The following is a 27,656-nucleotide window of genomic DNA, read 5'->3' as shown; positions in this document are numbered from 1 at the left end:
CAACCACATAACAACTTCTTGAGGATATCAACAATCAAGTTACCGGCCAAGATGTTGAAGTTGTACATCCACGAGGAGGACGCTGCCTTGAAGACATTACACCAGATCAGGTGATATTTCTTGTTGATCAAGAATTCCCAGGCGTTTGGTCTGTGTAGAGAGTCGTTCCCCGGGACGTCTAGACCGTAACGACTACAAGCCTCTTTGAGTGTACGACGACGCCAGCCCATCCTAGCCTCCATCACTGCCTCGCTGTACCAGGACGAGTTCCTGGGCTCAGCCACCTGCAACTGTTGTACACACAATATAGACTTCTATTGTCTTGAGAGTCTAGACCTTAGCTACTACAAGCCTCTTTGAGTGTACAACGACGAACCCCATCCTAGCCTCCATCACTGCCTCACTATACCAGGACGAGTTCCTGGGCTCAGCCACCTGCAACTGTTGTACACACAATATAGACTTCTATTGTCTTGAGAGTCTAGACCTTAGCTACTACAAGCCTCTTTGAGTGTACAACGACGAACCCCATCCTAGCCTCCATCACTGCCTCACTATACCAGGACGAGTTCCTGGGCTCAGCCACCTGCAACTGTTGTATACACAATATAGACTTCTTCTAGTGTCTTGAGAGTCTAGACCTTAGCTACTACAAGCCTCTTTGAGTGTACAACGACGAACCCCATCCTAGCCTCCATCACTGCCTCACTATACCAGGACGAGTTCCTGGGCTCAGCCACCTGCAACTGTTGTATACACAATATAGACTTCTTCTAGTGTCTTGAGAGTCTAGACCTTAGCTACTACAAGCCTCTTTGAGTGTACAACGACGAACCCCATCCTAGCCTCCATCACTGCCTCACTATACCAGGACGAGTTCCTGGGCTCAGCCACCTGCAACTGTTGTATACACAATATAGACTTCTTCTAGTGTCTTGAGAGTCTAGACCTTAGCTACTACAAGCCTCTTTGAGTGTACAACGACGAACCCCATCCTAGCCTCCATCACTGCCTCACTATACCAGGACGAGTTCCTGGGCTCAGCCACCTGCAACTGTTGTATACACAATATAGACTTCTTCTAGTGTCTTGAGAGTCTAGACCTTAGCTACTACAAGCCTCTTTGAGTGTACAACGACGAACCCCATCCTAGCCTCCATCACTGCCTCACTATACCAGGACGAGTTCCTGGGCTCAGCCACCTGCAACTGTTGTACACACAATATAGACTTCTATTGTCTTGAGAGTCTAGACCTTAGCTACTACAAGCCTCTTTGAGTGTACAACGACGAACCCCATCCTAGCCTCCATCACTGCCTCACTATACCAGGACGAGTTCCTGGGCTCAGCCACCTGCAACTGTTGTATACACAATATAGACTTCTTCTAGTGTCTTGAGAGTCTAGACCTTAGCTACTACAAGCCTCTTTGAGTGTACAACGACGAACCCCATCCTAGCCTCCATCACTGCCTCACTATACCAGGACGAGTTCCTGGGCTCAGCCACCTGCAACTGTTGTACACACAATATAGACTTCTATTGTCTTGAGAGTCTAGACCTTAGCTACTACAAGCCTCTTTGAGTGTACAACGACGAACCCCATCCTAGCCTCCATCACTGCCTCACTATACCAGGACGAGTTCCTGGGCTCAGCCACCTGCAACTGTTGTATACACAATATAGACTTCTTCTAGTGTCTTGAGAGTCTAGACCTTAGCTACTACAAGCCTCTTTGAGTGTACAACGACGAACCCCATCCTAGCCTCCATCACTGCCTCACTATACCAGGACGAGTTCCTGGGCTCAGCCACCTGCAACTGTTGTACACACAATATAGACTTCTATTGTCTTGAGAGTCTAGACCTTAGCTACTACAAGCCTCTTTGAGTGTACAACGACGAACCCCATCCTAGCCTCCATCACTGCCTCACTATACCAGGACGAGTTCCTGGGCTCAGCCACCTGCAACTGTTGTATACACAATATAGACTTCTTCTAGTGTCTTGAGAGTCTAGACCTTAGCTACTACAAGCCTCTTTGAGTGTACAACGACGAACCCCATCCTAGCCTCCATCACTGCCTCACTATACCAGGACGAGTTCCTGGGCTCAGCCACCTGCAACTGTTGTACACACAATATAGACTTCTATTGTCTTGAGAGTCTAGACCTTAGCTACTACAAGCCTCTTTGAGTGTACAACGACAAACCCCATCCTAGCCTCCATCACTGCCTCACTATACCAGGAGGAGTTCCTGGGCTCAGCCACCTGCAACTGTTGTATACACAATATAGACTTCTTCTAGTGTCTTGAGAATCTACACTTTATATACTACGAGCTTTTTTTACGGGATTTTACTTATTTTGGCAACCCTAATCTCTACAACCTTATCACCTAATCATAGACATCCCAATAAATACCAATAAAGACAACAATAAATGGCATCAGTTAAAGTTCCATAATTACTTGTGGAAGCATACTTAAGTCTGTAAGCTTGACACACTGGTCACACTTTTGTTCATGTAGAAATAATTAAGTCTTTTGTAAGTGATTTTGATTTGAGGGAAGAAATACATATTTCTTCAATATTTTAATGTTATCTTTGGATTCATCAGAATTATGCAAGTGTTATGTGTTATTTATATGTATACAATTTTTAAGTGACCTATCACATATCACATTTTTAATAAGGGAGTAACTTTATAAAGGCTATCTTCGTCCTTAGTACTTGATAGAATTATATATGTCACTTCTCTGCTTAAGTTGTGAGTCTCTGATAGGGCCTGATTTTAGACCAGTGTAAATATTCAAAATTGATTGCCATGAAACATTTTTTATACTTGTATTTACCATATTTTAAATGTTCACACTATAAATATAAATTTATTGAATATTGGTGGATGTTGGATCTTATTTGATTTTACCGACTACAGCCCTAAGCTGATCAAGAAGTTATGTATTTTGTACATATTCCTTCTTATAATCTTATAATAATTCATTTTTAAAGTAATTGTATTGAAGTGTGCTGAGAATGAACAACTAAATTTAACCTTTTGTATGATTTCGTACATAGGTCACAAAATAAATTTACCACAGTTATTTTGATACCTTCACTACCCTCATTTAATTGTAAAGAGTTTGTGTTGTTAAAACCGTAAAGTCTCTGAAATATGTGGCTATATATTACTTTAGGTGTCCCGACCACCGCACTTGCCTTTGTTATTGCAATGGCCCGACTGTAGTGGGCTCTGGAAATGGATGGGCCACATTTACCCCCACGCTTTGCATTTCCCTCTGTATTCTCTCACAGGGTATGTAAAACAATTGAATTTAGCTGTATCCAAATTTTTCAATAGTTTCCCGTGGTAAATTCAGTTATTGGTGTTGTCTGTCAAATGAAGTATGTATGTCAAAACAGTTTTCACCTAATATGAATAATTTCTTGATAAACACTACGTACAAATTAAAATCTCTCTGTTAACACAACTCGATATATTCACACAGTCTAGGATTAAACATGGTGACAAGTGCTGTCACTGGTTGAAAACAATATTGAATGTAACATATAACATACCTATTATTTTCGTCTTGTAAATACTCACAGCACAGGTTTAAGTGAAAAACCTATTTTATGTGCATCTATTTCTAATAAGTGCTTGTGGGCATTTTACATTATTAAGAGGTGTTGGAAAATGTATTTCCATTTGTCAACACCTAATAATCATGGGAGTCACCGTGATTGATTGCGAAAGATGATGTTGGATGTTGCCACGAGTTGGGGACTGTGGGAGATTATCATGGATGTTGCCATGATCGCAAGAAATCATTTTGAATTTTTCTGTGATCGCATGGTGATTGTTGGGCGAATGTTGCTGAAATCGTGGGAAATTATTATGGATGCTGTTTGCTGCTGCGATGGTCATTGCTCACGTCATTGCTGATAGTGAGGCGTTAACAAAGTCAGTTGTAAATGTGAAAACATATCAGAACAGAGCTTAGAACGATTTTTGTTGTTGTTGTTGAATAAAGCTTTAGGTACTGACAACACAGAACACATTAAACCCTTTTAGAAGTGTTTATGGACATTTAACATAGAATAGCGTATTTCTTTCCCACTCTTTTTGTAGAGCTAAACAAATTTTTTATTATTTTTATTAACTATCAATGGATTTATCTAAGTGATACCGGTAATGCCGCAACCCCTAGGCTAGTCTGAAGTCACAATCCAGGCTAGAGCTTAGCGTCCCAGGGGGATAAGTTATTTAAATAGGAATAAATCTAACCTGTTTTAAGGAAATATTTAGTGAAAATCCAATCAGGCTAGTGGAAATATGCTTAGTCTGCAGGTTTGCTGTGGCCGGGTTATTTGCGAAGTTAGGAGTAATCTGTACACTTTTAAGCTTATGGCACTTGTCCAGTAGAGAACTGAGATAATCATACTACTAGACAAATTTGGCATAGTTTTAACATTTAAAAAGTTATTAAAATAGAATGTTTTTTTAAATTTTGTGATACTTTATTAAGTCTATTTACATGAACGGACTTAAAATTTCCACTTGAGACGAAGAGAAATTGATAGGAAATACATGAACAAGTTTACTTAAGTTTACACCACCCATCGCTCGCTGAACAGATTGGAAACTTTACGGTGAAATATTCCAAACTGCTAACATTAGAATGCGTTGAACCTTGTTCTAACTTTTGATTGGAAAGGTTGTATAAACTTTTCAAGCCAGTGAAAGTGGATTGTATTGTAAAAAAATAAACTTTTGAGTACGGTAAAACGGTACGGTATGGTAACATAGAAATTTATAATTTTCAATATTTTTAATTTTCCCCGTAGTTAATTAGCGTACAAGAAACCTTAAGCATGCCAATTTTTTGGGTTTTTAAGCTCTTCAATATGGTCTGGAGATAAATTTGGAAATCTTTTGTTTTGAGGGGGAAAAAATTAGAAAAACCAATTTTTACCCATAAAACCCATTTGCATGGTCCAATCATACTGGTTCACAAACTCATTTATCCCGCCCTTCACCTTCAAACCAAATTTCATCAAAATTTGACAGAAACTAATCAAGTTATCGCGTTCACGGACATATTATATATACACTAAAGTAGTAAATACAGCACAACTGAGTACCCTGATGTAATAATTATATTTTGTAGAAGTGACATGTTCGGAACATGACATGAGTCCATTTTCAAACTTCAAATAACAGTAAATATCCTGTTTAGATTATACAGATATTTATAAAACTAGACAGGATTTGGAAAATTGGTTGGTGTACTGATTATTTAATTGTAAAATTTTGTAAACAATTGTGTTTCTTGAAGGAATTTGCCTATTTAAAATATGATTTGAATTTCCTAGGTTCTTCAGTTGAATCCATTCGGGTTCCTTTGCTTCAAACCTTTAAAATTTCCATGTAATTTTTCTAATTCATGTGATTGACAATTGTGGTTAGTTGATAAAAGATGTTCAGCAAAGTTTGATTTCATTAATGTTCTGTTATTACTATTAAGAGCTTGAATGTGCTCTTTAAATCTATATTTAAAAGAAAGCCCTATCCTGTCTGACCAATGTAGAATTGTTCACAATCAGTGCAGTTAATTTTGTACTGTATATGCCAAATTTGTCGTAGATATCTTGACATTATTTATTTATGGTAATTTTATTTAATTAAAAAATATAATAATTATTTCAGGGTACTCAGTTACTCAGTTGTGCTTCATTCACTGATTAATACCCATATCAGCAGCCCTATGTTGTTTTTGGCCTACAGGGACATCAAAATGAAAAAGTAGGTAAATCGGTCCTGGGCCTAGGTCTTATCATGAGACCGGTAATAGCTACTTCCCCATAGTGAAATTCGCTAAAACACATTAGCAGCAAAACACAGTAGATTCGTCACTGACAGTTTGTCTTTGAGAAATACAAATGTGAAGAAACAGCAGAAGAGTACATTGAACATTTTCAACGTGTTTGTCGGGTGAAAGGGTTGGGGGGTTCAGATGAGCGTAGTAAGGAAGCGAGAAAAGACTTACTACTGGCTTATGTGGGAAGTGAACCACTCCAGAAGATGCAAAATTATTTCATCCCGAAGAACCTTGATTCCTGTTCATATGAAGAAATTAAGACTGCATTTTTCACACTGTATGGTCCAAACCAAACGATTTTCGCTGCCCGTTTTGAGTTTGAAAGAGCTGTTAGGAATGAAAGTGAGACCTTCACAGAATATTTCACCCGGTTAAAGAAATTAAGCAAACACTGTCGGTATGGCCAAGGCTTGGATGAACGGATCCGGGATCGTTTCATCGCAGGGGTGTTCAATGAACAATTTGAAGTGGAAGTAAGGCATCGTTGGCCGGATGGTGTAGAGACCGGTGGCAGTGTTGTCACGGCAGAGAGAGTGTTCCAGCTGGCCAGGTCGATGGAGCGTGCCAGAAACGAGGTGAATGCCAGTACTACATCGAACGTATGTTTTGTCAAGAAGCGGCAAACAACTGGTCAAGTGAATGGATGTGAGAACTGTGGCAGATATAAATGTGTCAAGGAGAAATGTCCAGCAAAACGCCAGGAGTGTCTCAAATGCCGGAAGATAGGACATTTTGCTAGGGTGTGCAAAAGGAAGTTTGTCAGTAAAATTGACACGAAGTATTCCGATGGTGAGCACAGTTCAGATGGGGTGGAATCTGATCTTCATGCTCTTAAGAAGATTTCAAACAGAACTCCACGTGCCTCAATAAGAGTGAATGTGAATGGACTGCCCTGCCTTATGGAATTCGATTCTGGTGCTAGAATTTCTACAATTGGGCAGACATTATGGAAGAAACTCGGTAAGCCCCAGGTTAAACCTCTCTCCGGGTTGACAGGCTATGGTCAAACACCGTTAGCATGTTTAGGCAAATGCTATGTGTCAGTGTGTTTGAATGGGGAAACTAGGAAATTACCAGTGGCAGTAATGGAAAAAGATGACATTCCATTGTTTGGACTTCCGTGGATGGTATCATTTGGAATGAAACTTCCACCTGAAGTTAGTGTAAAATCAAACAATGTAACAAATGATGATGTGAATATTACGGAAGAGGAAGCCCAATCATTGGTGAAGGAATTTGATAGTGTTTTCTCTGATGGATTGGGTAAAATTGAAGGAGTAAAGGCTAGAATACATGTAAAGAAGGATTTTCCACCAATTGCACTGAAAGCCAGAAGAGTACCCTTTCCTTTGAAAAATTCCGTAGAGAATGAGCTGAACCGACTAGTTGAATGCGGAGTCTTAGAGAAGGTTGATCCAAGTGAAACAGCAATAGTCTGGTCAACGCCTACTGTAAATGTCAACAAAGGAGGAGGTAGGGTAAGGATTTGTGGAGACTTCAGGGTTACCGTGAACAAGGCGATTGTGCCTGAAGTTTATCAGATGCCTACTTTTGCTGATTTGACAAACAAAATTGCTGGAGGTCAATTATTTACTGTAATTGATTTGAAAGATGCATACTTACAGTTAGAGGTTGCAGAGGAAGATCGAAACTACTTAATAATAGCTACTCATATGGGGTATTTCCGCTACAAACGCCTTGCATTTGGCTTAACTGATGCTCCAGCCAAATTTCAGCGTTTCATGGAAAATCTCCTCAGTGACATCCCTTTGGTTGGGGTGAACATAGACGATATCATAGTCAGTGGAAGAACCAAAGAAGAGCATCTGGGCAATGTCAGAACAGTGTTGAAACGTCTCGAAGCTGCGGGGATAAAGGCGAAGAAAGAAAAATGTCAGTTAGGTCGAAACAGTGTCTACTATTTGGGGCATAAAATTGATCAAGATGGAATACATCCTAGGGAAGATAAAGTAAAGGCATTAAAGGAAGCCAAGACTCCAACAAACAAGAAAGAGCTTCGAGCGTTTTTGGGAGCCATCAACTATTATGAGAAGTTCATTCCTCATCTTCATGGTCTTTGTTCAAGATTACACCGATTAACAAGTTCTAAGACTTCTTGGGTGTGGAATCACCAAGAACAAGAAGAGTTTGACAGAGCACGCAATCTGATTGCAGAAGATGCAACGGTTGTTCCTTACCGAGATGATTTGCCCATAACAGTATCCTGTGATGCCTCGGAGGTTGGTGTAGCAGCAATTATTCTACAAACTGATCATGATGGTGTAGAAAGACCAGTTGCATTTGCTTCGCGTACTTTGCAGGAATCAGAAAAGCGATATTCATCAATTGACAGGGAAGCACTTGCTTGCGTGTTTGGAGTGGTCAAATTCCACCAGTATCTTTATGGCAGACATTTTACCTTAACTAGTGACCACAAGCCTTTAGAGAGAATATTTGGTAAACATCGGGATTTGACCAAGACGATGAATAACAGGTTGGTTCGATGGGCTATTTTCTTAAACAACTACGACTTTGATATAAAGTATATAGAAGGTAGGAACAACGTGTTGGCGGATGCACTCTCTAGACTGCCCAGCGAGAGTGACCTCCCATCAAGAGAAGAGTTGTCTGCAAAACTACTGGTTCAGGAAAAGATAGACGATATGGCTCTGACATCAAAGGAACTGCAAGAAGAAACTAGAAAAGATGAGACTTGCAAGCGGGTAATGATGTTTATGGAATCACAATGGCCACAAAAGTTGACTCATGATCTTTCATATTTGTCTCCATTTTTTCACAGACGGGAAGAACTCTCTTCTGTGAAAGGAATTCTGATGTGGGGAAATAGAATAGTGGTTCCACAGACCCTTCAAAAGAAAACACTACGTGTTTTACATCAAGGACATCCTGGAATTGAAGCTATGCGGAGTTTGTCACGGTTCTATGTGTGGTGGAGCAAGATTGACGAAGACATAGAAACGTATGTGAAGACTTGTAATGGGTGTCAGATGAACCGTCCAAGGGAGCCGGAGGTACCTCTGTACTCGTGGAATGTACCAGATGGTCCATGGGAACGGTTACACTTGGATTATGCTGGACCATTTGATGGGTGGTATTGGTTAGTTGGTGTAGATGCATTTTCTAAATGGCCAGAGACATCAATGGTTAGATCTATTACGGCTGCCAGTACAGTGAACAAGTTACGGGAATGGTTTTCTCGCTATGGAGTTCCTAGAATGATAGTCACTGACAATGGGACACAGTTTACGTCAGAGCTATTTGAGAAGTTTTGCAAGGATAACGCGATAAAACATGTCTGCAGTACACCATATCATCCGAAGACGAATGGCCAAGTTGAACGGTTCATCAAAACATTCAAGTCAAGATATTTGTCCAGCAAAGGTGACAGGCAAGATGAAACACAAAAGTTGGCGAAGCTATTGTTTGCCTACAGAAACACACCACAAAAATCTACGAGCAAACCTCCATCTGAACTGTTCTTCGGCAAAAGACTTCGATCTCCATTGGACAATTTGAAGCCTACGGTGAAAGATGTGATAGCAGAATCAGTTTTTAAACAAAAGGAGTATCATGATGGCAAAAGTAGACGTAGGGAATTTTCTGAGGGGGAAGAAGTCTGGGTGCAGAGAGAAATAGGTGCCGGCTGGAATCCAGGAGTGATTGCATCAAGAACTGGTGAACTATCATACCAAGTCAGGGTCGGTGGACTTCTGAAGCGAAAACACGCAGACCAGCTACGTAAGAGAAGCGGAGCTTTATCTGAAGGGGGAGAAGTGTGATATTGGACCATATGTCTAATATTCTATTCTATATTGTCTTGTTAAAAGCATATGGTTTATGTTTTTGTTATGATGTTTTGTTTTAGTGTTGAGATGGCAATAAGATAAAAATGTTCTTTCTTTTACTAGTTTGTTTTATTCTTTTGTGAATATACTACAGCATGGTCCAATCATACTGGTTCACAAACTCATTTATCCCGCCCTTCACCTTCAAACCAAATTTCATCAAAATTTGACAGAAACTAATCAAGTTATCGCGTTCACGGACATATTATATATACACTAAAGTAGTAAATACAGCACAACTGAGTACCCTGATGTAATAATTATATTTTGTAGAAGTGACATGTTCGGAACATGACATGAGTCCATTTTCAAACTTCAAATAACAGTAAATATCCTGTTTAGATTATACAGATATTTATAAAACTAGACAGGATTTGGAAAATTGGTTGGTGGACTGATTATTTAATTGTAAAATTTTGTAAACAATTGTGTTTCTTGAAGGAATTTGCCTATTTAAAATATGATTTGAATTTCCTAGGTTCTTCAGTTGAATCCATTCGGGTTCCTTTGCTTCAAACCTTTAAAATTTCCATGTAATTTTTCTAATTCATGTGATTGACAATTGTGGTTAGTTGATAAAAGATGTTCAGCAAAGTTTGATTTCATTAATGTTCTGTTATTACTATTAAGAGCTTGAATGTGCTCTTTGAATCTATATTTAAAAGAAAGCCCTATCCTGTCTGACCAATGTAGAATTGTTCACAATCAGTGCAGTTAATTTTGTACTGTATATGCCAAATTTGTCGTAGATATCTTGACATTATTTATTTATGGTAATTTTATTTAATTAAAAAATATAATAACTATTTCAGGGTACTCAGTTACTCAGTTGTGCTTCATTCACTGATTAATACCCATATCAGCAGCCCTATGTTGTTTTTGGCCTACAGGGACATCAAAATGAAAAAGTAGGTAAATCGGTCCTGGGCCTAGGTCTTATCATGAGACCGGTAATAGCTACTTCCCCATAGTGAAATTCGCTAAAACACATTAGCAGCAAAACACAGTAGATTCGTCACTGACTAAAACCAGGTGGTGTTTTGTTTAGATATCCGTTTATTAAAGTAAAATGCTTTTAAAGCCCGAGTTATCAGTTTGCGCATAACTACATATAACAATTTTAATTAACAATAAAATAATTTTATGCTACAGTATTTGCTATTTACAATAACAAGAGACAAAATCATCCCGAAAGCGTCTACATTGAAACTTTATCATAAAGGCAATACTATTTCAACGTGTTTATTCAAGATGCAGCCATAACCAATTCAACAAAGTTGGAACGACTGCGATTCAATAAAGAAGATTGGAAAGTTTGGGAGTCTGGGTTTTCTCAACGTATACAGCCAATTGTTCAATTTACAATCGGAACTTTTTTCGCTTGTATCAAGGCCCCACTCGGAAAACATTGTATCCAACACAAAGTAAACAAAGTTTCAAGTAACATATGCTTTCCATATGTTTGTATGGATTTGGAATGCTCACGTAATTCCACCAACGATCATATATTTGGCAAGGTTTTGGACCGTTCCCTTCACAAGTAAAATTGTACAACAAAATACAATACCCCCGCCGCAGCAAACCTGCAGACTAAGCGAATTTCCATTTGCCTAATTGGATTTACACTAAAATGTCTCCTTAAAAATATCACATTTATTCCCTATTCAAATAGCATTAGTTTAACGAGTACTCTAGGTTTGCTGCAACAGGGAGGGTAAAAAAGTTTTTTTGTAAAATGTTAATGGTTTAGTATGAAATGAATGCATTTTCACAATTTGTTCAAAATATGCTCATAAACAAGCAAACAACATTTTACTTATTATCCATAAGAATAACAAGGAAATTTTAAATTTACATTTTTTTGTAATTTTCTCCGTAACCATTAGGCGCATAATAACGCTTAAACATACTAAATTATTTGCCTTTTTAAGCTCTACAAAATGGTTTGGAAAGGAATTGCAAAATTTTATGTTTTAGGGTCAAAAACGAGAAAATCCAATTTTTATCCCATAAAACCCCCATAAACCCCCGTTCCCATGGTCCGATCATGCTGGTGTTCGCAAACTCGTTCGAATAAATGTAGGTTTACACGTTCATGCAAAATTTCATCAAAATCTGATCATTTTTGCATAAGATAACAAATTTGTAAAATTGTTTAGTAGGCCTACTATAGCTTCCTGTAATACAAGGCCACTGTATCTGTGTATGGCAACGTTGCACCATTGTCAATGGTAATAACACTGTTAACAAACGTGTTAACAGAAAACTGTGCGCAAGCTCCATTATGAATAAGTGCAACAGCTGTTTCCGTAGGCCGAAAGTGCGATGTTGGCACTTTTGTCCAGTTGCGGCCTTGTATTAGAGGAGAACGACCAGGGAACACATTGTTCGCTGGCCAATAGTACACTTAAGTGAGGAATTAAATTCATAATTTAAACCATTTTATCAACACTTAAATAATAAACAATTCTAGTTTATTGTTAGCATTAAATATTCACTGTGAGAATATTTCATACCAGTGAATACTTCAGAAAAGGATGAAAGCATCACAAGAGGTCAAATACAACCTATACTTTTTAAGACAAAGATGGGTAAAATGCGAGTTTTGAATAAATATGAAGATAGTTTTTTCTTCTGAAGATCAGCTAAGGTTTCAAGCAAGACCTAAACGTAAAATTAATAATGACTGATTGGTCCAGTTTAGAATGAAAAAAAAAACTGTTGGCATTTCAGGATTGATCCAGCAACCTTCTGATTAAAAGGCGAGCGCTGTAACCTCATCCGCTTTTGAAAACTTCTGCTACAATTAATTTAACCCATAATTACATTCAAATAGTGAACACATACTTTCATTACCTTATCAGGAATTGTTTTAACCTATATTAACCACAAACACTTGATATAGTTTTGCAAGCAAATCCAGATAAATGTTCGCATTTTATTTTATTTAAATGTCAGGACATTTTACACATGTCACAGAACAAACCCCGTCAGTTGACGGATGACATTGCGGTGAAATAAACGTTTGCCCTGAAACGATTTTCGTTTTAAACTGTAAACGGAAATAGAAACACATGTAACCAAAACCTTTGACTTAAAACATACAATCTTGCTACAAACATCGTTTTTGTAACTCCGAAAAGTCGGGATTGTTAGAGTTAAACTGTATTTGAAAAGTTACCTCATCTTCCATATTGGCTTCTTAACGAGAGTTTATACTATAACAACAAATACATCCCAATAACATATTTAATGGTCATAAATAGTGACTTAATTATTAATTACCAGGAACACCCCGTGATACTCATTATGTTTTTTTATCGAACTACAGAATTGTAGCAGTGTATTTTTGTTAGGTATTCTCCAAGCAATTCTTCCAAATAAAAATCTTATTTACATAATACAATTTAAATTGTTAGCAGTGCATTATTGAACGACACATACAAGGTGAAATCTTATAAAGTTAAACCATTTCTTGTCAAAGATATACCATAGATTAAACATACCCTTAGGAGTATGTTTAATCTATGGATATACTGTATATATATACTGTATATATATACTGTATATATATACAGTATATTCTTTTGCTGTCATTTGTTTCTACCACTAACAATCAACCTGATCATTATAAGACTCTCCATATTATCCATTTCACTTTAAATCTTCTCACAACATTTTTGTATTCACACTTTTAGATTACAGAAAATAATAAAACCTCTATGTAAATGAAAAGAAGGGAGTGCAGCTAAGTCCGGACTTGGCGGGCGTAAATAAGGAATGAGACAGGCGGTAAAAGCAAAGGCGGTCTCAGAAATGAAAGCAAATATTTGACAATGACAGTTGCTCTGTCTCTATTTCTGCTAAGGCCAATCTACACCTCGCCTCGCAAGAATGACTTCATTATTTCCGAAGAATATTTTATTACAATAATTTTATGTTTTTCGCAGTTCGTTCGCCCGAGCTTGACCTAATCAAAATTGTAGAGAGACTTGGTTGTTTATAAATTTGGATAAACATTTTAACAATTCAAATTTATCTAATTAATTTAAAGTGTTTCACAGTACCAATGTTGAAAGTGATTAAACATTTAAAGAGTAGCTATGTGCTAACTTAATTGAATGTATAGCGTAACTGTATATTTTAAAACTGTTCATTCATAGCTTAGTTGTTCAGTTATAATTGATCCTTAATAACAAGTATTGCATTATTACCCCTTGGGGGTTTTACTTACTAGTTTTATCACGTTATTCACATCTTATCACTTATTCACGCTAAACTGACTGTTTGGCCATTTTCTAATGTAATTGTGGAAAAAATAATGCCATCTTTCATTTTAATGAATTAATAGTGTGTAATGTTATTTATTTCAATTTAAAATGGTGCATTTAGATCAAAGTCGTTCTGCAATTAGTCTCCCGTTATAACAAGCATTATTTATATCAACCCCTATAGGGTTTAATTTCTTTGATCGAGCTAGAATTATATTCACATATGACAATTTTTAATTAAATAGAGTGAGTGTCACTCTTTTAATGACTTTATGGTGTCTGAATGTTTTTTTTCCCCTTTTAGAATTCTGTAGAAATGACTTTTCAGGAGCCGCGAAGTGGAAGCTTTATGAATGGAGCTCTTGGTGCGGCGCTGCCATTGTTTTATTAACTACTCTCAGATTTGTAGTGGGCCGCGGGCTACGAGAAACCACTATCTTTCTTTATGGAGGGATGAAAACTTCAGCAAACCTCCCTCTTTGAATTATTTCTCAACCTTTTCAATATTTTGGATATTTTTGTGCCAACTGTTGTGATTGCAGTTTGAATGTATTTTGATTATTTTTTTAATTTTCTTCCTATACGTCTAGTATATGGAGAAAACATTGTTTTTGTCAACATTTTCGAGTTTTTTTTTAATTTTTTTAATTTAGATTTTTTAATTTTTACAAAACGGCCCAAACCGTTGTGATTAGAATTTATCATTTTATACGTTCATATTTTTATCTAAAAAAAAATTAAAACTGGCTCGTCCGATTTTAAATAAAGTTTGGTGTGTTACGGTCCTTATAGTTTTTAACAAAATGACTCGTTATCGTTACTTTATTCCCCTACCACTTTTATAAATGTTGTTGGCAAGGTAATGGGAGAAAGTATGTGTCGGATTGCTGAATCTGTTTATTTGATTTATTTTGGAAAAACTCGAGTTTCGCAGTGGGATATGAGTCTAGAGTTCGTGTCAGGCTAGTCTTTAGAGGGTTTTGGCTCTATTACATTGCTAAGACTCATAAGTGATTGGCAGGATTTAAACCCGGGGCCTAAGGAACCCAAGTTACTGTAGTGCCGCACAAAGTGAACTGCCAATCACGTTTACTATCAGGTTACGCGTAAAACGCAACTTCACGGCACCAATATCATTTAACTGGACTAACTTGGATTATGATGTTAGTTGATGATTCAATAAGAAAGGAACAATATTACTGAAAATAATGTTTCTTATATCATATTTGGATTAGACTCAAAGAACATAAAAAGGCCACTTGTTTACCTATTTTTCAATCTATGTGGATGTCAACTAATACTATACAACATTGTAAATGTAGAAATGTAGTCAAATGTAATACTGCAAACAGCTTGGAAAAATATTTGATTTGCCGCTCTAGAGTTGTTTGTTTTTCTGACCAAATCCATAAACAACGAACGAAGCGTGTCTTAGAACTGGCTTTGGATAATTAAACTGGAGATTGAAGTTGTGATAGTGTTGTTGGCAGCAGACAAATTGCCCCTCAACACTTTCAAAACAAGTCACTAAAATAGTGAACATTTTAGATGCGATCCATGCCTTTGAAAATTATCTAGATTTTGTTGTAATATATTAGTGGTTGTTTTAATATTTCTTTTCTTTCGCCCATAACGATTTTTGATAGATAAACCAGGCGAGAACCGACGGTGTTAATAGTAAAGACCGCCGTTTTAGAAAATTGCATACATACATGTATCTTGTTCATTTGTTAAATACCACAAATAAAGCCATCTATCTATACACCTTATAGAATAGGGGGTTCTCTGTATCCGTCATACTTATCCGATATTTGCGCTTTAGGGGTCTTTTTAGAGCCTATGATCTGATGAACGGAGGGACGAGCGGCAACAACAAATTATACCTACATGGCTTCGCCACCTAGCTTTTGAATTATTTCTAGTGGTAGCTTTTTAAGATCAAGTGATGCTGATCAACTTTTAAGTGTTTTGAATGTTAATTGTATTTTACAGTCGATCTAGTTTTTTTCACCACAATCAGTTTGTAAACAATAGATATTTGATTAAAATAAAATAAATTAAAACTATATTTGTTGCTCCTAAGTAGGTAAATCACTCTTCAACCACATCTACAATAGACAAATTTCAAAAATTGTATTCTTAGTATTCGTTTAACAACTGCCCTAAACAAACAAAGCCTTTGAAATGTATAAGGGTTTGCACTGTTCGTGTTGAAGCTTGGGGCTAATTCTATAATAAATTAGAGCATTAAAATATCTTATATCTTCAGGATTTTCATCCAGGTAATTTTATTCTCCGTCAAATAGTCGTTGAAAGTTTGGCGAAGTTGCGGTTCCGTGCAGAACGCTATCGCATGTCTGCAACTGCATTATTGACTTCTCATGTTTATTACATGTTGTTGTACATTCAACACAACATGTGTGAACCTCACTATGTTGCTAATACAATACTTGACGGAATATTGATATAGTATACTCTACTGGGGAGCGTGCTGGCGTAGTGGTTAGAGAGCGGGACTTCATTCCCTGAGGGCCCGGGTTCGATCCCCGCTAAGTCACCAATGGATTTTATCCAAGTGATAATGCCGCAACCCCTAGGTTTATCTTGAAGTAATGTGGAAAACAATCCCAGGCTCGTGCCTAGCGCCCTAGGACAAAAAGTATACTCTACTGTTATTGTTTTGAGTTTAGTGGACAGAGTTCTGCAATGCAGTGAAACATATCTTCTGAATTCCGATAATTTTTGTTTCCTGACTGGCAAATCTACAGCTATGGGGTTCAAACCACCGGTTCATGCCATACTCCTTTGAAGAAACTAATGTGATAATATATGCTGTTTCTGCAGTCACATTCTGAATTCCAAACATTAAATGTAAACTGTCTTGGTTGAGACGAAACAAACTTGATTATGTATTTTATTAAATGCTAAAGTTACAGAAGCTAAGTGCAAATAGCTTGATTTGTGATACCAAAAACGCAGTTGGATATTTACAGCATAGCATACTGTGTTGCCGAATTGAAAATAGTGGAAAAGTAATGCATACAAAATCTCTGGCCTACGATTATGTATAGAGAATAATTTTATGATACGGATGAATGCATGTATTACATCTTATTGCACATATATTATTACGATTTAGTATTATTACCCTAAACTTTAAAAGCTTAAAGCGTGTGATGTTCATCATAATGTGATATTCAATCTGAATTTTCATCAAACAAAATGTCTAACCCTAATGTCTAACAACCCACTCTACAAAGTTATCCAAATTCCATCCTATTGACAGAGTAGAGATTTAAAATTCAATGAAATTTCACCACAACACGAAAATCTACAATTAGTCCATCGTTTGCCCAGTTTGTCAGTGACTGGCCAATGCGATTTGCCAATAGATAGATTGGACCTGTAATTTGTCCAATAAATTGTTCATCGAAAATTGTTACCACAATCGTCTGTTCAATAATTGGTAACAGTCTCACACTTACACCAATAACTTCAAACATTAACCGTGTATTTCTAGAGTGTAGTGTTTCTTATTCTATTGATTATATCTCTATCACGCACAGGTCATTGTGACCCATGTGATATTTTTATTTGCTTCATGTAATGCTGCAAAATAATTTGTTGTAAATAAAGAATTTCTCTTTCTCCCCCCCCTCTCTCTCCCTCTCTCTCTCTGTCTCTCTCTGTCCAGCATCTGGTGCTTTGCGGGGATACTTGTTAGTATGGTCACTTGTGGGAACTCTGCCATTTTTAGTGTTAGAAAGAATCCAGTGAGAGAAGATTGTTAGATAAAATTTTAGCAGTTGTTTTTTGTGGCCCTCTCTCAAAAATTCGTCCATTTACCAAGTGCCGATTTTTGTCCTTGTGGGGCTATAACGGTCACTATGAGAGAGGATTTACGAGGATATGTGAGAGGAATTAGTGGGGATATAAGAGAGAACATTCAGAGGATATAACGGTCATTGTAAGAGAGGGCATAGTGAGGATATGTGAGAGGGATATGTGGGGATATAAGAGAGGAATTTATAAGGCTATAAGAGAGGAGCATGTGGGGATATAAGAGAGGAATTTATAAGGATATGAGAGAGGGGCATGTGGGGATAAATGAGAGGGTTTTGTGAGGATATATGAGGGGGACTTGTGGGAATATAAGAGAGGACTTTATGGCGATATGAGAAAAGAGTTGATAGTTCTACAGTTACTTGGGTTTGTGCGATGGTGATTATCCAGGAGACACAAGAGAGGGCGTTATGAGGATAAGAGAGCGGATCTTGTGGAGATATACAAGATAGATATTTGTGGGGTTATGTAGGCCTATAAATAGTTTTTGAGAATGTTAGACGGTGAAATAGGATACCAAGTAACTTTCAATGGATATAAGAGAGGGATTTGTGGGACTGTAAGAGAGGACTTTACGGCGATATCTCAGAGGGTTTTGTGGAGGTATGAGAATGAAATTAGGAGGACACGTAAAAACAGTTCATGCTAAATGTTTAAGGGTAATATAATTAATTGAATGGTCTTAAGAAATTATTCAAACACTAGACTAATGATTTATCACGCTTTATTTTCATCAATTTTACAGTATGGAACAGTATGGAAAAATTCAAGCTTTGGGGCGTCACCTCTGGTTCGTATCAACTTTTTAAACTTCAAAAAATAATACTTAGAATAATGTTTTCAAACCCGTAAAACATTCTTGCAAACAACTTTTTAAAGAACTAAAAATTCTAACCGTCCCTAATTTGTATATTCTTAAATGTTTATTGTATGTGAAATCAAATTTCGAAAAACTCCTCAGTGAAAATAATCGGCACAATTATAACACTAGATTTAATAAAGATTTTCAATATCCTATACACAGATTAAATCTTGTGGAGAGGACACCTTCTTATATGGGTAAAAGATGTTTTTACTATTTGCCTGGGTTCAACGAATCAATCATAGGATTAGTATCTTTTAAGGAAACATTGTTTAGTTTTTGTTGGAAAATAATTATTTTAGTATAGATCTGTTTCTCGAAGACAAATCTATATGAATTGTTTTTTTTTTTTTACTATGTATTTATTTTTACCAATTAGCTAGTTTATAATAGTATAGTTTGACAATGTCGGTTGTGCCAGAGCATTTGAAAAAAACGTTATGTGACAATAAAGATGACTTTGACTTTGTATAAGTATAAGCAATGGTTTAAATAAATATATAAAAAAATTGCCATGTATACATACATGAATATTCATGTCCGTACCCCCGTCATTAATATTATGTATGTGAGGCAAATGTTGACACCACTTTACCTGGAATATATTCTTATATTCCTTAGACAACGTTATAACTGAAGATTTAATAATAAGTTTTATAAAATTTCGGATAAATGTATTTTAATGTGCATACAATTTTTTCAATAGTAACATATTTTTGTTGTTCAAAGGTTCATTGCGGACATTTTCCATCACAAAAGTAAAAAACAATACACAACGTTTCGGGATCTGGAATCTGATCCCGTCTTCAGGTGAAAAAACTTAACTAACACATTACAACTAACAATACACAAACGCCCAACCTAAGTTGGAATACACTACCGAGGGTAGTAGTCAAAAAATAAGCACTGTATAGCAGTCAAGTCATGATACAACATGCAATTAATAACAAATCACAAAACACTATAATCTATAAAAGGTTTACGTACAAAAAACTCACACAATGGAACACTAACAACACCGTACGCTATGACTCCACCAATGAAACTGAACCAACATGGCTGACATATTTTCATATTTTATATGGGAGTAACATATTTTCATCATTTTTATGTTGATATTATATAATTTCATATGCAGGTTAAATACGCACCATCTGAGATCCCTGTCTCAGATAGTGTTATAATGCTATTCATAAAAGTCGTCACTTCAAGTTGATACCGCAACATAGTGTTATCATTCATTGTGGTGTTGAGCTTAACTTGTTGTAATTAAACGATTACAATAGGCTTGCATTCAAGCATGGCCGCCTCCAAAGAAGGCAATGTGGTCTTTGAGCTTGCAATACTGCAATCCCAGTCACCCCATCATGACACCATCAGGTGCTTTTTTCTGCAACCCATATTTCTGTAGATATTTTTGCAGGAAACTCACATCGAACCAGCCAAAAAAACTTTTGTGGTGTTGCTAATTCTAATTAGATGGCGTGAAAGCCTAAAAGTCCATTTTTTATGGCTTCAAAAGTAACATTACTTGATTTATCTATTCTTGTTTCTAATCAATGTAAGTGTCTATTTTTTCCAGTATAGCAAAGAATGGCCTTTTTTTATTACTGGAGTGTATAGTAGTAGTTATAACTAGAGTTATAACAGTTTTTATAATTAATATTGCAACATTCAATAAACATAAAAAAACTGGATTTAATAATAAATATTTATACTACGTCATACATTTTTCATATTTTATGTCATATTTTGGAATATAATTACGTTTTTAATATTAAAATAATAATAATCAACTACTTTTTATACTTATGTAATTTACTGGTTTATGTCGTTAAATTCTTTTGTTATTGAAGTAATTTGTTAAACTGCATGGACAAATACGACATCATGAAAAATACAAGGTAACTAGACTGTTTATTCAAACCGTCTGAAAACATGTTAATAATGTTTGAGATATTACCAGATTACTCTCTAAGGATTAAAATAAAACATGTTCTTTCAAAAATCATTATTGTTTTTTTTTAATTACATTATTAATTAAGTATAATATATACAAATAGTGTAGTATATTATTAAATAAATTGCTAAAACACTGTGGCATAAAAATATACTGACAAACAATACAGTAATGTAAATTGAACTTAACCTAAAAATTGGGAATAAAGTATAATCATCTTACTATAGTAAAAATAAGTAAAAATTTTCAGTGTAGCCCTTCAGAAAGTAACTATAGAATGTACCGGTAGAAATTTAACAGAAGTATTAAGTTTCAACTATTAAACTGTATAAATAATAACTTTCAAAAGATCTAAGGGCACAAAACAATAATTTTAATAACGTAGTGTTTCTTGTCTGTATTGCAACGCTCACATTAATTATTCAGATGTCTTTTGGGGTTAGTAAAACGTTACGCATGTTTGTTGTGAACTGTTTGTATATTTCATCGTTTGACAAGCCCCAAAAACATCTTAAGGACCGAGGCAATTATTGCTTAATGTAAGAAGAAAATAATTCTCTCCTCTAAAAGACACGTTTAGAATAAAACCTAAAATGGTAGTGGTAGAAAATGGTCGTACAAACATAAAACATATCAATCATAAAACCCTAAGGCTTATAAGCCATTGAAAACCTTTGTAAATAACAGTAAACATTACATTGGGTGTTTAAATTCATAAACAAATTCAACTCATACAATGCAGCACCACGAAAAACGACAGATAATACCAACATTTTAAAACTGGCATTACAAATAAAACAACACAGAAAAAACAACTAATGTGATAGTTTAAACATTACTGTTGGTGTTTAAATTCATAAACGAATCATACATTGGAGGACTATGAAAAACGACAGATAATACCAACATGTTTAAACTGGCATTATGGATAAGTTAAAAATGATACAACACAGTAAAAACAACTAATGTGATAATTTGTTCAGGCTTTTCTGTGTTCGTTCCTGTACTATTGCGTTTACCTTTCATTTGATCTTCAGGTAATTTCCTATTCCTTGCAGCTCAGGAAATCTCTTTAAACGTTCTTCGCACCTTTTTTTTGGTTGGAGGTCTGCCCAGTATTATTTCTTCAGCAAAAAACAACTCAAAATATTCTGTGTGAGTTTTTTTGACGTTTCAAAGCTGATTCCTTTATGTTTATTACATACATTTGGACATATCGATGATTTGGACCCATTGCGCTGGGGTGTGGCCAGTTAAGCAGGTGCGCGGTCTGTGAAGGTCATTCCTCCCCCGCCCACCGATCACAGCGCACAATGATGTTCACGACTCGAGTTGACCAAATTCCGAATTGTCATTACATCGTCCGTCGTGACTCGCGGTAATAACGACACTCCGATTGCAGTGTACATTACATAACAAATTTGATAACGAAAATAACAAAAATATGACGTTAAATAAATATCAACATTACAATGGTTGTGCCTATTGAAAAATGCTCTAGTCAATATATTTACCTAACCCGCCATGTTAAACTTCCCTATCCCAAGCGTGATGTATACAACTTCCTTACTTCTCGAGTGATGTAAAGTTGAAAAAAACTCACTCGGTGATGTAATGAAACCCATTTAAATAACATTGAGTGGATAACTTAAAAAATATACCTCCATGGAGCCAACGACATTCAACGCTAGAAATCAGCTGTGTGTTTGAATTTTATTGTTATGCGTTGAAGAATTTTCCTAACCTAGCTTTTGTTTGTAAATGGACGTTACTGTTAGAAGATGAGTGAAATTGATAATGAAGTATATTGCTCGTAACCTCCTTAATATTGTCGGGTCAGGTAAAATTTTGTACGTTACAAGTTACGCAAGAGCGTGTTTACATCACTTCGGTGAATTATGCAACTCGCCTTCGCTCGTTGCACAACATTCACCTGCGTGATGTAAAAACGCTCTTACTACACTTGTAATGTAAATAGCTATTACTACGTAAGCCGATTATTTGCGTCAAAATTGTAGGCGACTGAGAAGTCCTAGAATGACGGGAGAGGGCTCAAATTAAAGGGAAAGGTCACAATGCCGAGACGGCGGAAAAAATAGTGAAATTCCCAAAATTTTAACACAAAATTACATATGAAGTAAATTGTTCTCCATAAGAATAGCATTAGAAGTAATTTAATGCTGGTTTTTGTTTACTACAATAGGCTACGACTGATCGAGGCCTGAAAGAGGCCTCGTGCTTGTGGCAAAAAATACCATACATATAAAACTCTTGTCCCAACGTAAAATGTAGCTTGTAAAATGGTGTTGTGTTGGAGATTCAATGGAGTTCAAATACTTTTAAAAATAAAAACATTGCTCCGTTTATGTTTTACTAGCTTTGTGTCCGTTCTACGTACGGGGATCTTATCTTAGTCAGTTGAAACCTTAAGAACAGCAGTTGGTTTGCATAGTTTCAGATATCTGCATAACAAATATTTGCATAATTCAGCTACCAACTCGTCTAAGGCAAAAGAACCAGAACCAAAAACTAACGTTTACAGCAAAAAAATTAAAGTAAATAGACCAATTATATGCGTTAATCAAGTTTATTGATCTCTTATTGGTTTTGGATTTTCTCGTAAAAAGTTATCGGCAATCAATGTTATTTCACATTAATTGCTTTATTTGTAAACAACTTTTAATGTAAACTTATCAGTGTCAGTTTGAAAAAAAAAAACAACCTTATACAAACAACTTTTTGTCATTTAATAGATTACGTATTCTATAAACAATGATTGGTATAGAACGAAACGTGACAAAAATCACACAACGTTGGGTTTTTGGACGTTTGTAATTTTATTTCTTAAGTAGGTAGGAGGTAGGCCGTGTATTCTAGGGAAAAGTACCGGTTAACACGGATTGTCGTCAAAAAGTTTGTTATGAATAATTGGGTAGGCGTACGTACCCAAAGGATGGGCTATGGGCCTATTGGCTGTATGGTCCAGCGATTGCATCACACGGTGAGTATGAACTATTGACTATTAAAGTCAATGGTATAGGAACAAAAAGTGACACATTAAAAAATCGAGTTTAGCATCATCCGTAAACCTCAGTTACAATCACCAACTGCAGTTGTGATTTTTTACTTTACACTTATTGAAGCGCCGTCAATGAGTGGAAACCTTGTTTCTAATTTATTGGTGTCGATCATTAATAAATTTAAGTTTCCCAGCCGTATACAAAACTGATTCAAGGTCTTCTTTCTGGTTATCAAAACTCAAGAACAATCTTATACACAACTAATCTCTGGTTCCTGACCTGGATGATGCCTAGTTATTTAATTTCATTTAAGTGGTTACACTATTTTATTGCACTTGCGATTAATTAAATCCGATATGCAAGAAAAACGTTTTTAATCTCACTTGGTTGGGATTTGCTTTTAAAATGTAATCGAAAATGGTTACGGTATTTGTAAACAACATTTGTAAACATATTAGTGACACCTAGAAAAAATTACCTTGATCCGAACAGCTGTTCGTTATTTCATAGATGATTATGTGATAAAAATTGGACAAAAACTTAACAAAAATCGCACAAAACTGCATTTTTGAACGTCAGTAATTGTATTTACAAAGTAGTGAGGCCATATATTAATGACTAAAAACACTCTCGCCAATCCAGTGAATACATTAAAATGACTTGGATCTTGATAGGTACTCTCGTTTTCCTGGAAAAGATAGCGTAAAATGCCATCTTGAGTGTTACAGACGGACAGCAGACAGACAGACAGACAGACGGACAGAAATAAAGAGATAAGACTCGTTTCTGCTTCTTTAATCTTCCAAATTTTAGTGTGTTCCCTCAATTTCTTTAGACTGATAACAGCCAGGCTTACGCACAGGCACCTGCCCATTAGTCAAATTTAGGCAAAGTAAGGCAAATTTTATCTTAAAAATGTTGTACTCTAATGTTGTATAGCTACTCTCTGTTTTAGTTTATTATTCTTGGGATAAATAAAAGTTTTTTATTTAGTTTTTCATTTCATAATGTATAAAACGTAAAAACAACCTAAAAATATATTATTATGTGCAATGTACAGACAAAACTCGAATCTTTTATATGGATTTTAGATAGATTGGACGTTATTCTTTAAACTCTAAGTATATACCAATAATGATTTTAAGGGACAGAAATATACTATCCATTCAGTTTTTCAGTTTTATAAAAGGTTTAATAAAATAGTAATTATGCGTAAAAATTTGGATTTTTACGCCACGCCACGCTTCATGATGTCTGTTCAGCAGCAGCACAACGGACTCAGAGAACAATAACTGTACAAAATTACAACCTCGTGCTCCTCAAAGAGTGTCATGTCTATCACTGAAGACACAAACCATCCCCACAATGTACCATTTGGTAAAATTCTCTCTCTAAAATTTAAACGAACCAATCAGAATTGACATCCTCATAGGGACCGCAGATATTCTCTTATATCCCCACAGTTGATCATGAGGTACAGTTCTCTCTCTAAATTCAAAAAGGACCAATCAGGCCTCGTATCCCCATAAGGACCAAAGCTTTACTCTCTTTTCGGAGAGAGAAAACCGGCATCAGCGCAGCTCTGGTGGCCGCAAAAGCGAACTAAGTGTAAGGATCATAAGGTGCCATGTGGGGATATTTTCGTTTTGCGCTGAAAGTGGGCAATTTACGCATTATTTTGAACGAATAATCCATTCCAGCCAAAAAAAAGACCTGGTCCTTATGGGGATATCCCCACAAGGACCAATAGCCCCACAAGTATACTTCAGGACGAGCGTATAGCCGCATAAGTGACCAGATAATAGAACTCTCTCTCTCTCTCTCTCTCCCCCTCTCCCTCTCTCTCTCCCTCTCCCTCTCTCTCTCTCTCTCTGATTGTTTATATAAGATGGTTAATGTGGTTGTGGTTCAAGGTGGGTGATTTCCAATAATAGAGATTAAACACTTGTTTTAGGACAATTTTAATAAACAGTAAACAGGTAAGTTTTTACTGTTTTAAGTTGAGAATACAGATTTTCAAATTCCTTGAGATGGATAGGCTTTGTCTGAAAATATGTATTCGCATTGACAAAGATAGACATCAGAATTGAACTTTAAACAATTAAATACACAAACATTTAACAACAGTTTAATAATTTCAAACATAGGCTACACAACAAATTGGTAAATTTTGTATAGTGTCTTGAAAAAAAAAATCTGTAATACATGAACAAGGCGAAGACACTCAAATTAATCGAACAGCAAAACAATGCAACCTGTAAAAGACGTGAGTAAAGCCTGTCAGCAATAGAAGTAGTGTACAAGACGTCCAAAACCACCCAAATATTGACTCTTGTCAAACAACTACGAAGGCCTGAAGCTCACTGCATTAGCTTTGGTTCCGACGATCTCAAGTGGCCTTTCAAGCTTTGACAGCACTTTTCATTAGGGAAGTTACTTTTACACTGTGTAGTCTACTTTTACATTTTACCTCATTGACGTCTAACAGGGAGAAGGTTGTTGAGTATACTGAACGTTATTTACTTAGCAAATGAGGGTGAGTATGTTTGAATTGATTATTAATTCGCCGTTTTAATATCAGGATTAAAGTTTCCCCAATTTGCTTTTGAGACCCCTACTATTTTCCAGAACAAACGTGTATAATATAATAGACCTAAGAATTTTTCATGTCAAAGGAGTTTTATATTGATAATTTGCTTGCAAGCTTGTTCAGCTGTAGCAATAGTCAAAGGCTGTAGTTTATGCGAAATTGTCGTATTGGATACCGATTTCTTAAAACGAATTCTGCATAAATTTTTATGTAATTACATTGAATTTAAATCTAAATATGCAATTCAATACTTCTATAATACGGCGAACTAAGAAACACATAATAATTTTCTTATGTTTACCTCTAGACAATTTAATAATATAAGACCAATAAAACTCAATAGAATCTTGGATGATTGAAGTTAACAAATAAATCCTTCGTTTTGGTGCTATTGTAGGAATATCAGGTTAACCCTAGACCATCATGGCAGAAGTCTTGCGTTCTAAATATCACCGTATCGATTTACTTTGGTAAAACGGTAATTTATGATTATAATCCGTCTGTAACTAACATAATACGATTTGTGGTTATCCATTTCGCACTTCAGTGTATTGACTCGGTGCCCAATGTGCAAGTCCAATGTGATTCCCCCCCCCCATTTGTTCGGAGCAATTTCATTCTAATTGTGGCCGAACAACGTTTCTCCGATCATGAACAAATTTGTCCTAATTCTCTGTTCACAACGCCAATTATTGTCAATGGACGATTGTCTGGCCAATTAGCACTGGTGCTAATCCAATGCACCAATTGTTATGCCAATTTCAACAGTATAACTCGAGCACATCTTCAATCCAATAGTTCGATCATTTGTTTAACGTTTCAACACTTACCTTGCCTACTTTCATTAATTACAAAATAAATACAGACATAAGGTTTAGATTTTATTTGCAAAAAAATAATACTTCTTTCTGCATGGTTATGGATATGTATACGTCATAGCTTGAGTAGTTGAATAGTGGTCGGCCGTGTAATTTTACTCAATACCAAAAATATTACTGTACTACCATTGAATTTGAATAAATCACAGCAAATATTATATTGCCAGTGTTCTAGCTTAGCTAGCAAATAAAAGATTCTAGTTGAACCTTTATATTTATTTTTTTTTAGTTTGCACACTGTGTGAGTTGATAGGGCCATTTCAGATGTCACGATTTATAATAAGGCTGCCCTTTAAGTTAGGCATGGTTAAAATGTTGGAGTGTAAGAAAGAAAGCTGTGTTAAGGACCAATTTTTGTTTGGCTATTGTATTGTATACATTATTTTCGTATTCCATGTATTTAGCACTAAATCGAATAGTTTCAGACTATTTTAGAGGGCAACCTGCGTTTTTTTTTTAATTATTTAATCTCTATCCTTTTCCTCAATT

The 27,656-nt window shown here is 36.0% G+C and overlaps 2 protein-coding genes across 2 annotated transcripts in view; one reads left to right on the top strand and one right to left on the bottom strand.

Moving 5' to 3' along the window:
- LOC128996142 (uncharacterized) overlaps positions 1–27,656 on the top strand; it is a 129,341-nt gene that overhangs the window by 18,194 nt on the left and 83,491 nt on the right. The window lies entirely within an intron of this gene.
- LOC128996144 (carbohydrate sulfotransferase 11-like) overlaps positions 1–27,656 on the bottom strand; it is a 69,563-nt gene that overhangs the window by 10,181 nt on the left and 31,726 nt on the right. The window contains exon 2 of the mRNA XM_054421272.1: positions 44–290. Within this exon, the coding sequence (XP_054277247.1) occupies positions 44–290 (247 nt within the window). The remainder of the gene's footprint in view (positions 1–43; positions 291–27,656) is intronic.

This window comes from Macrosteles quadrilineatus, unplaced genomic scaffold (genome assembly GCF_028750875.1).
Source record: "Macrosteles quadrilineatus isolate MER2022 unplaced genomic scaffold, UCM_ALF_1.0 Scaffold_6__1_contigs__length_79288215, whole genome shotgun sequence".
Classification (NCBI taxonomy): domain Eukaryota; kingdom Metazoa; phylum Arthropoda; class Insecta; order Hemiptera; family Cicadellidae; genus Macrosteles; species Macrosteles quadrilineatus.
The sequence above is the reverse complement of the archived record's forward strand: the minus strand, read 5'-3'. Positions and strand labels throughout refer to the sequence as shown.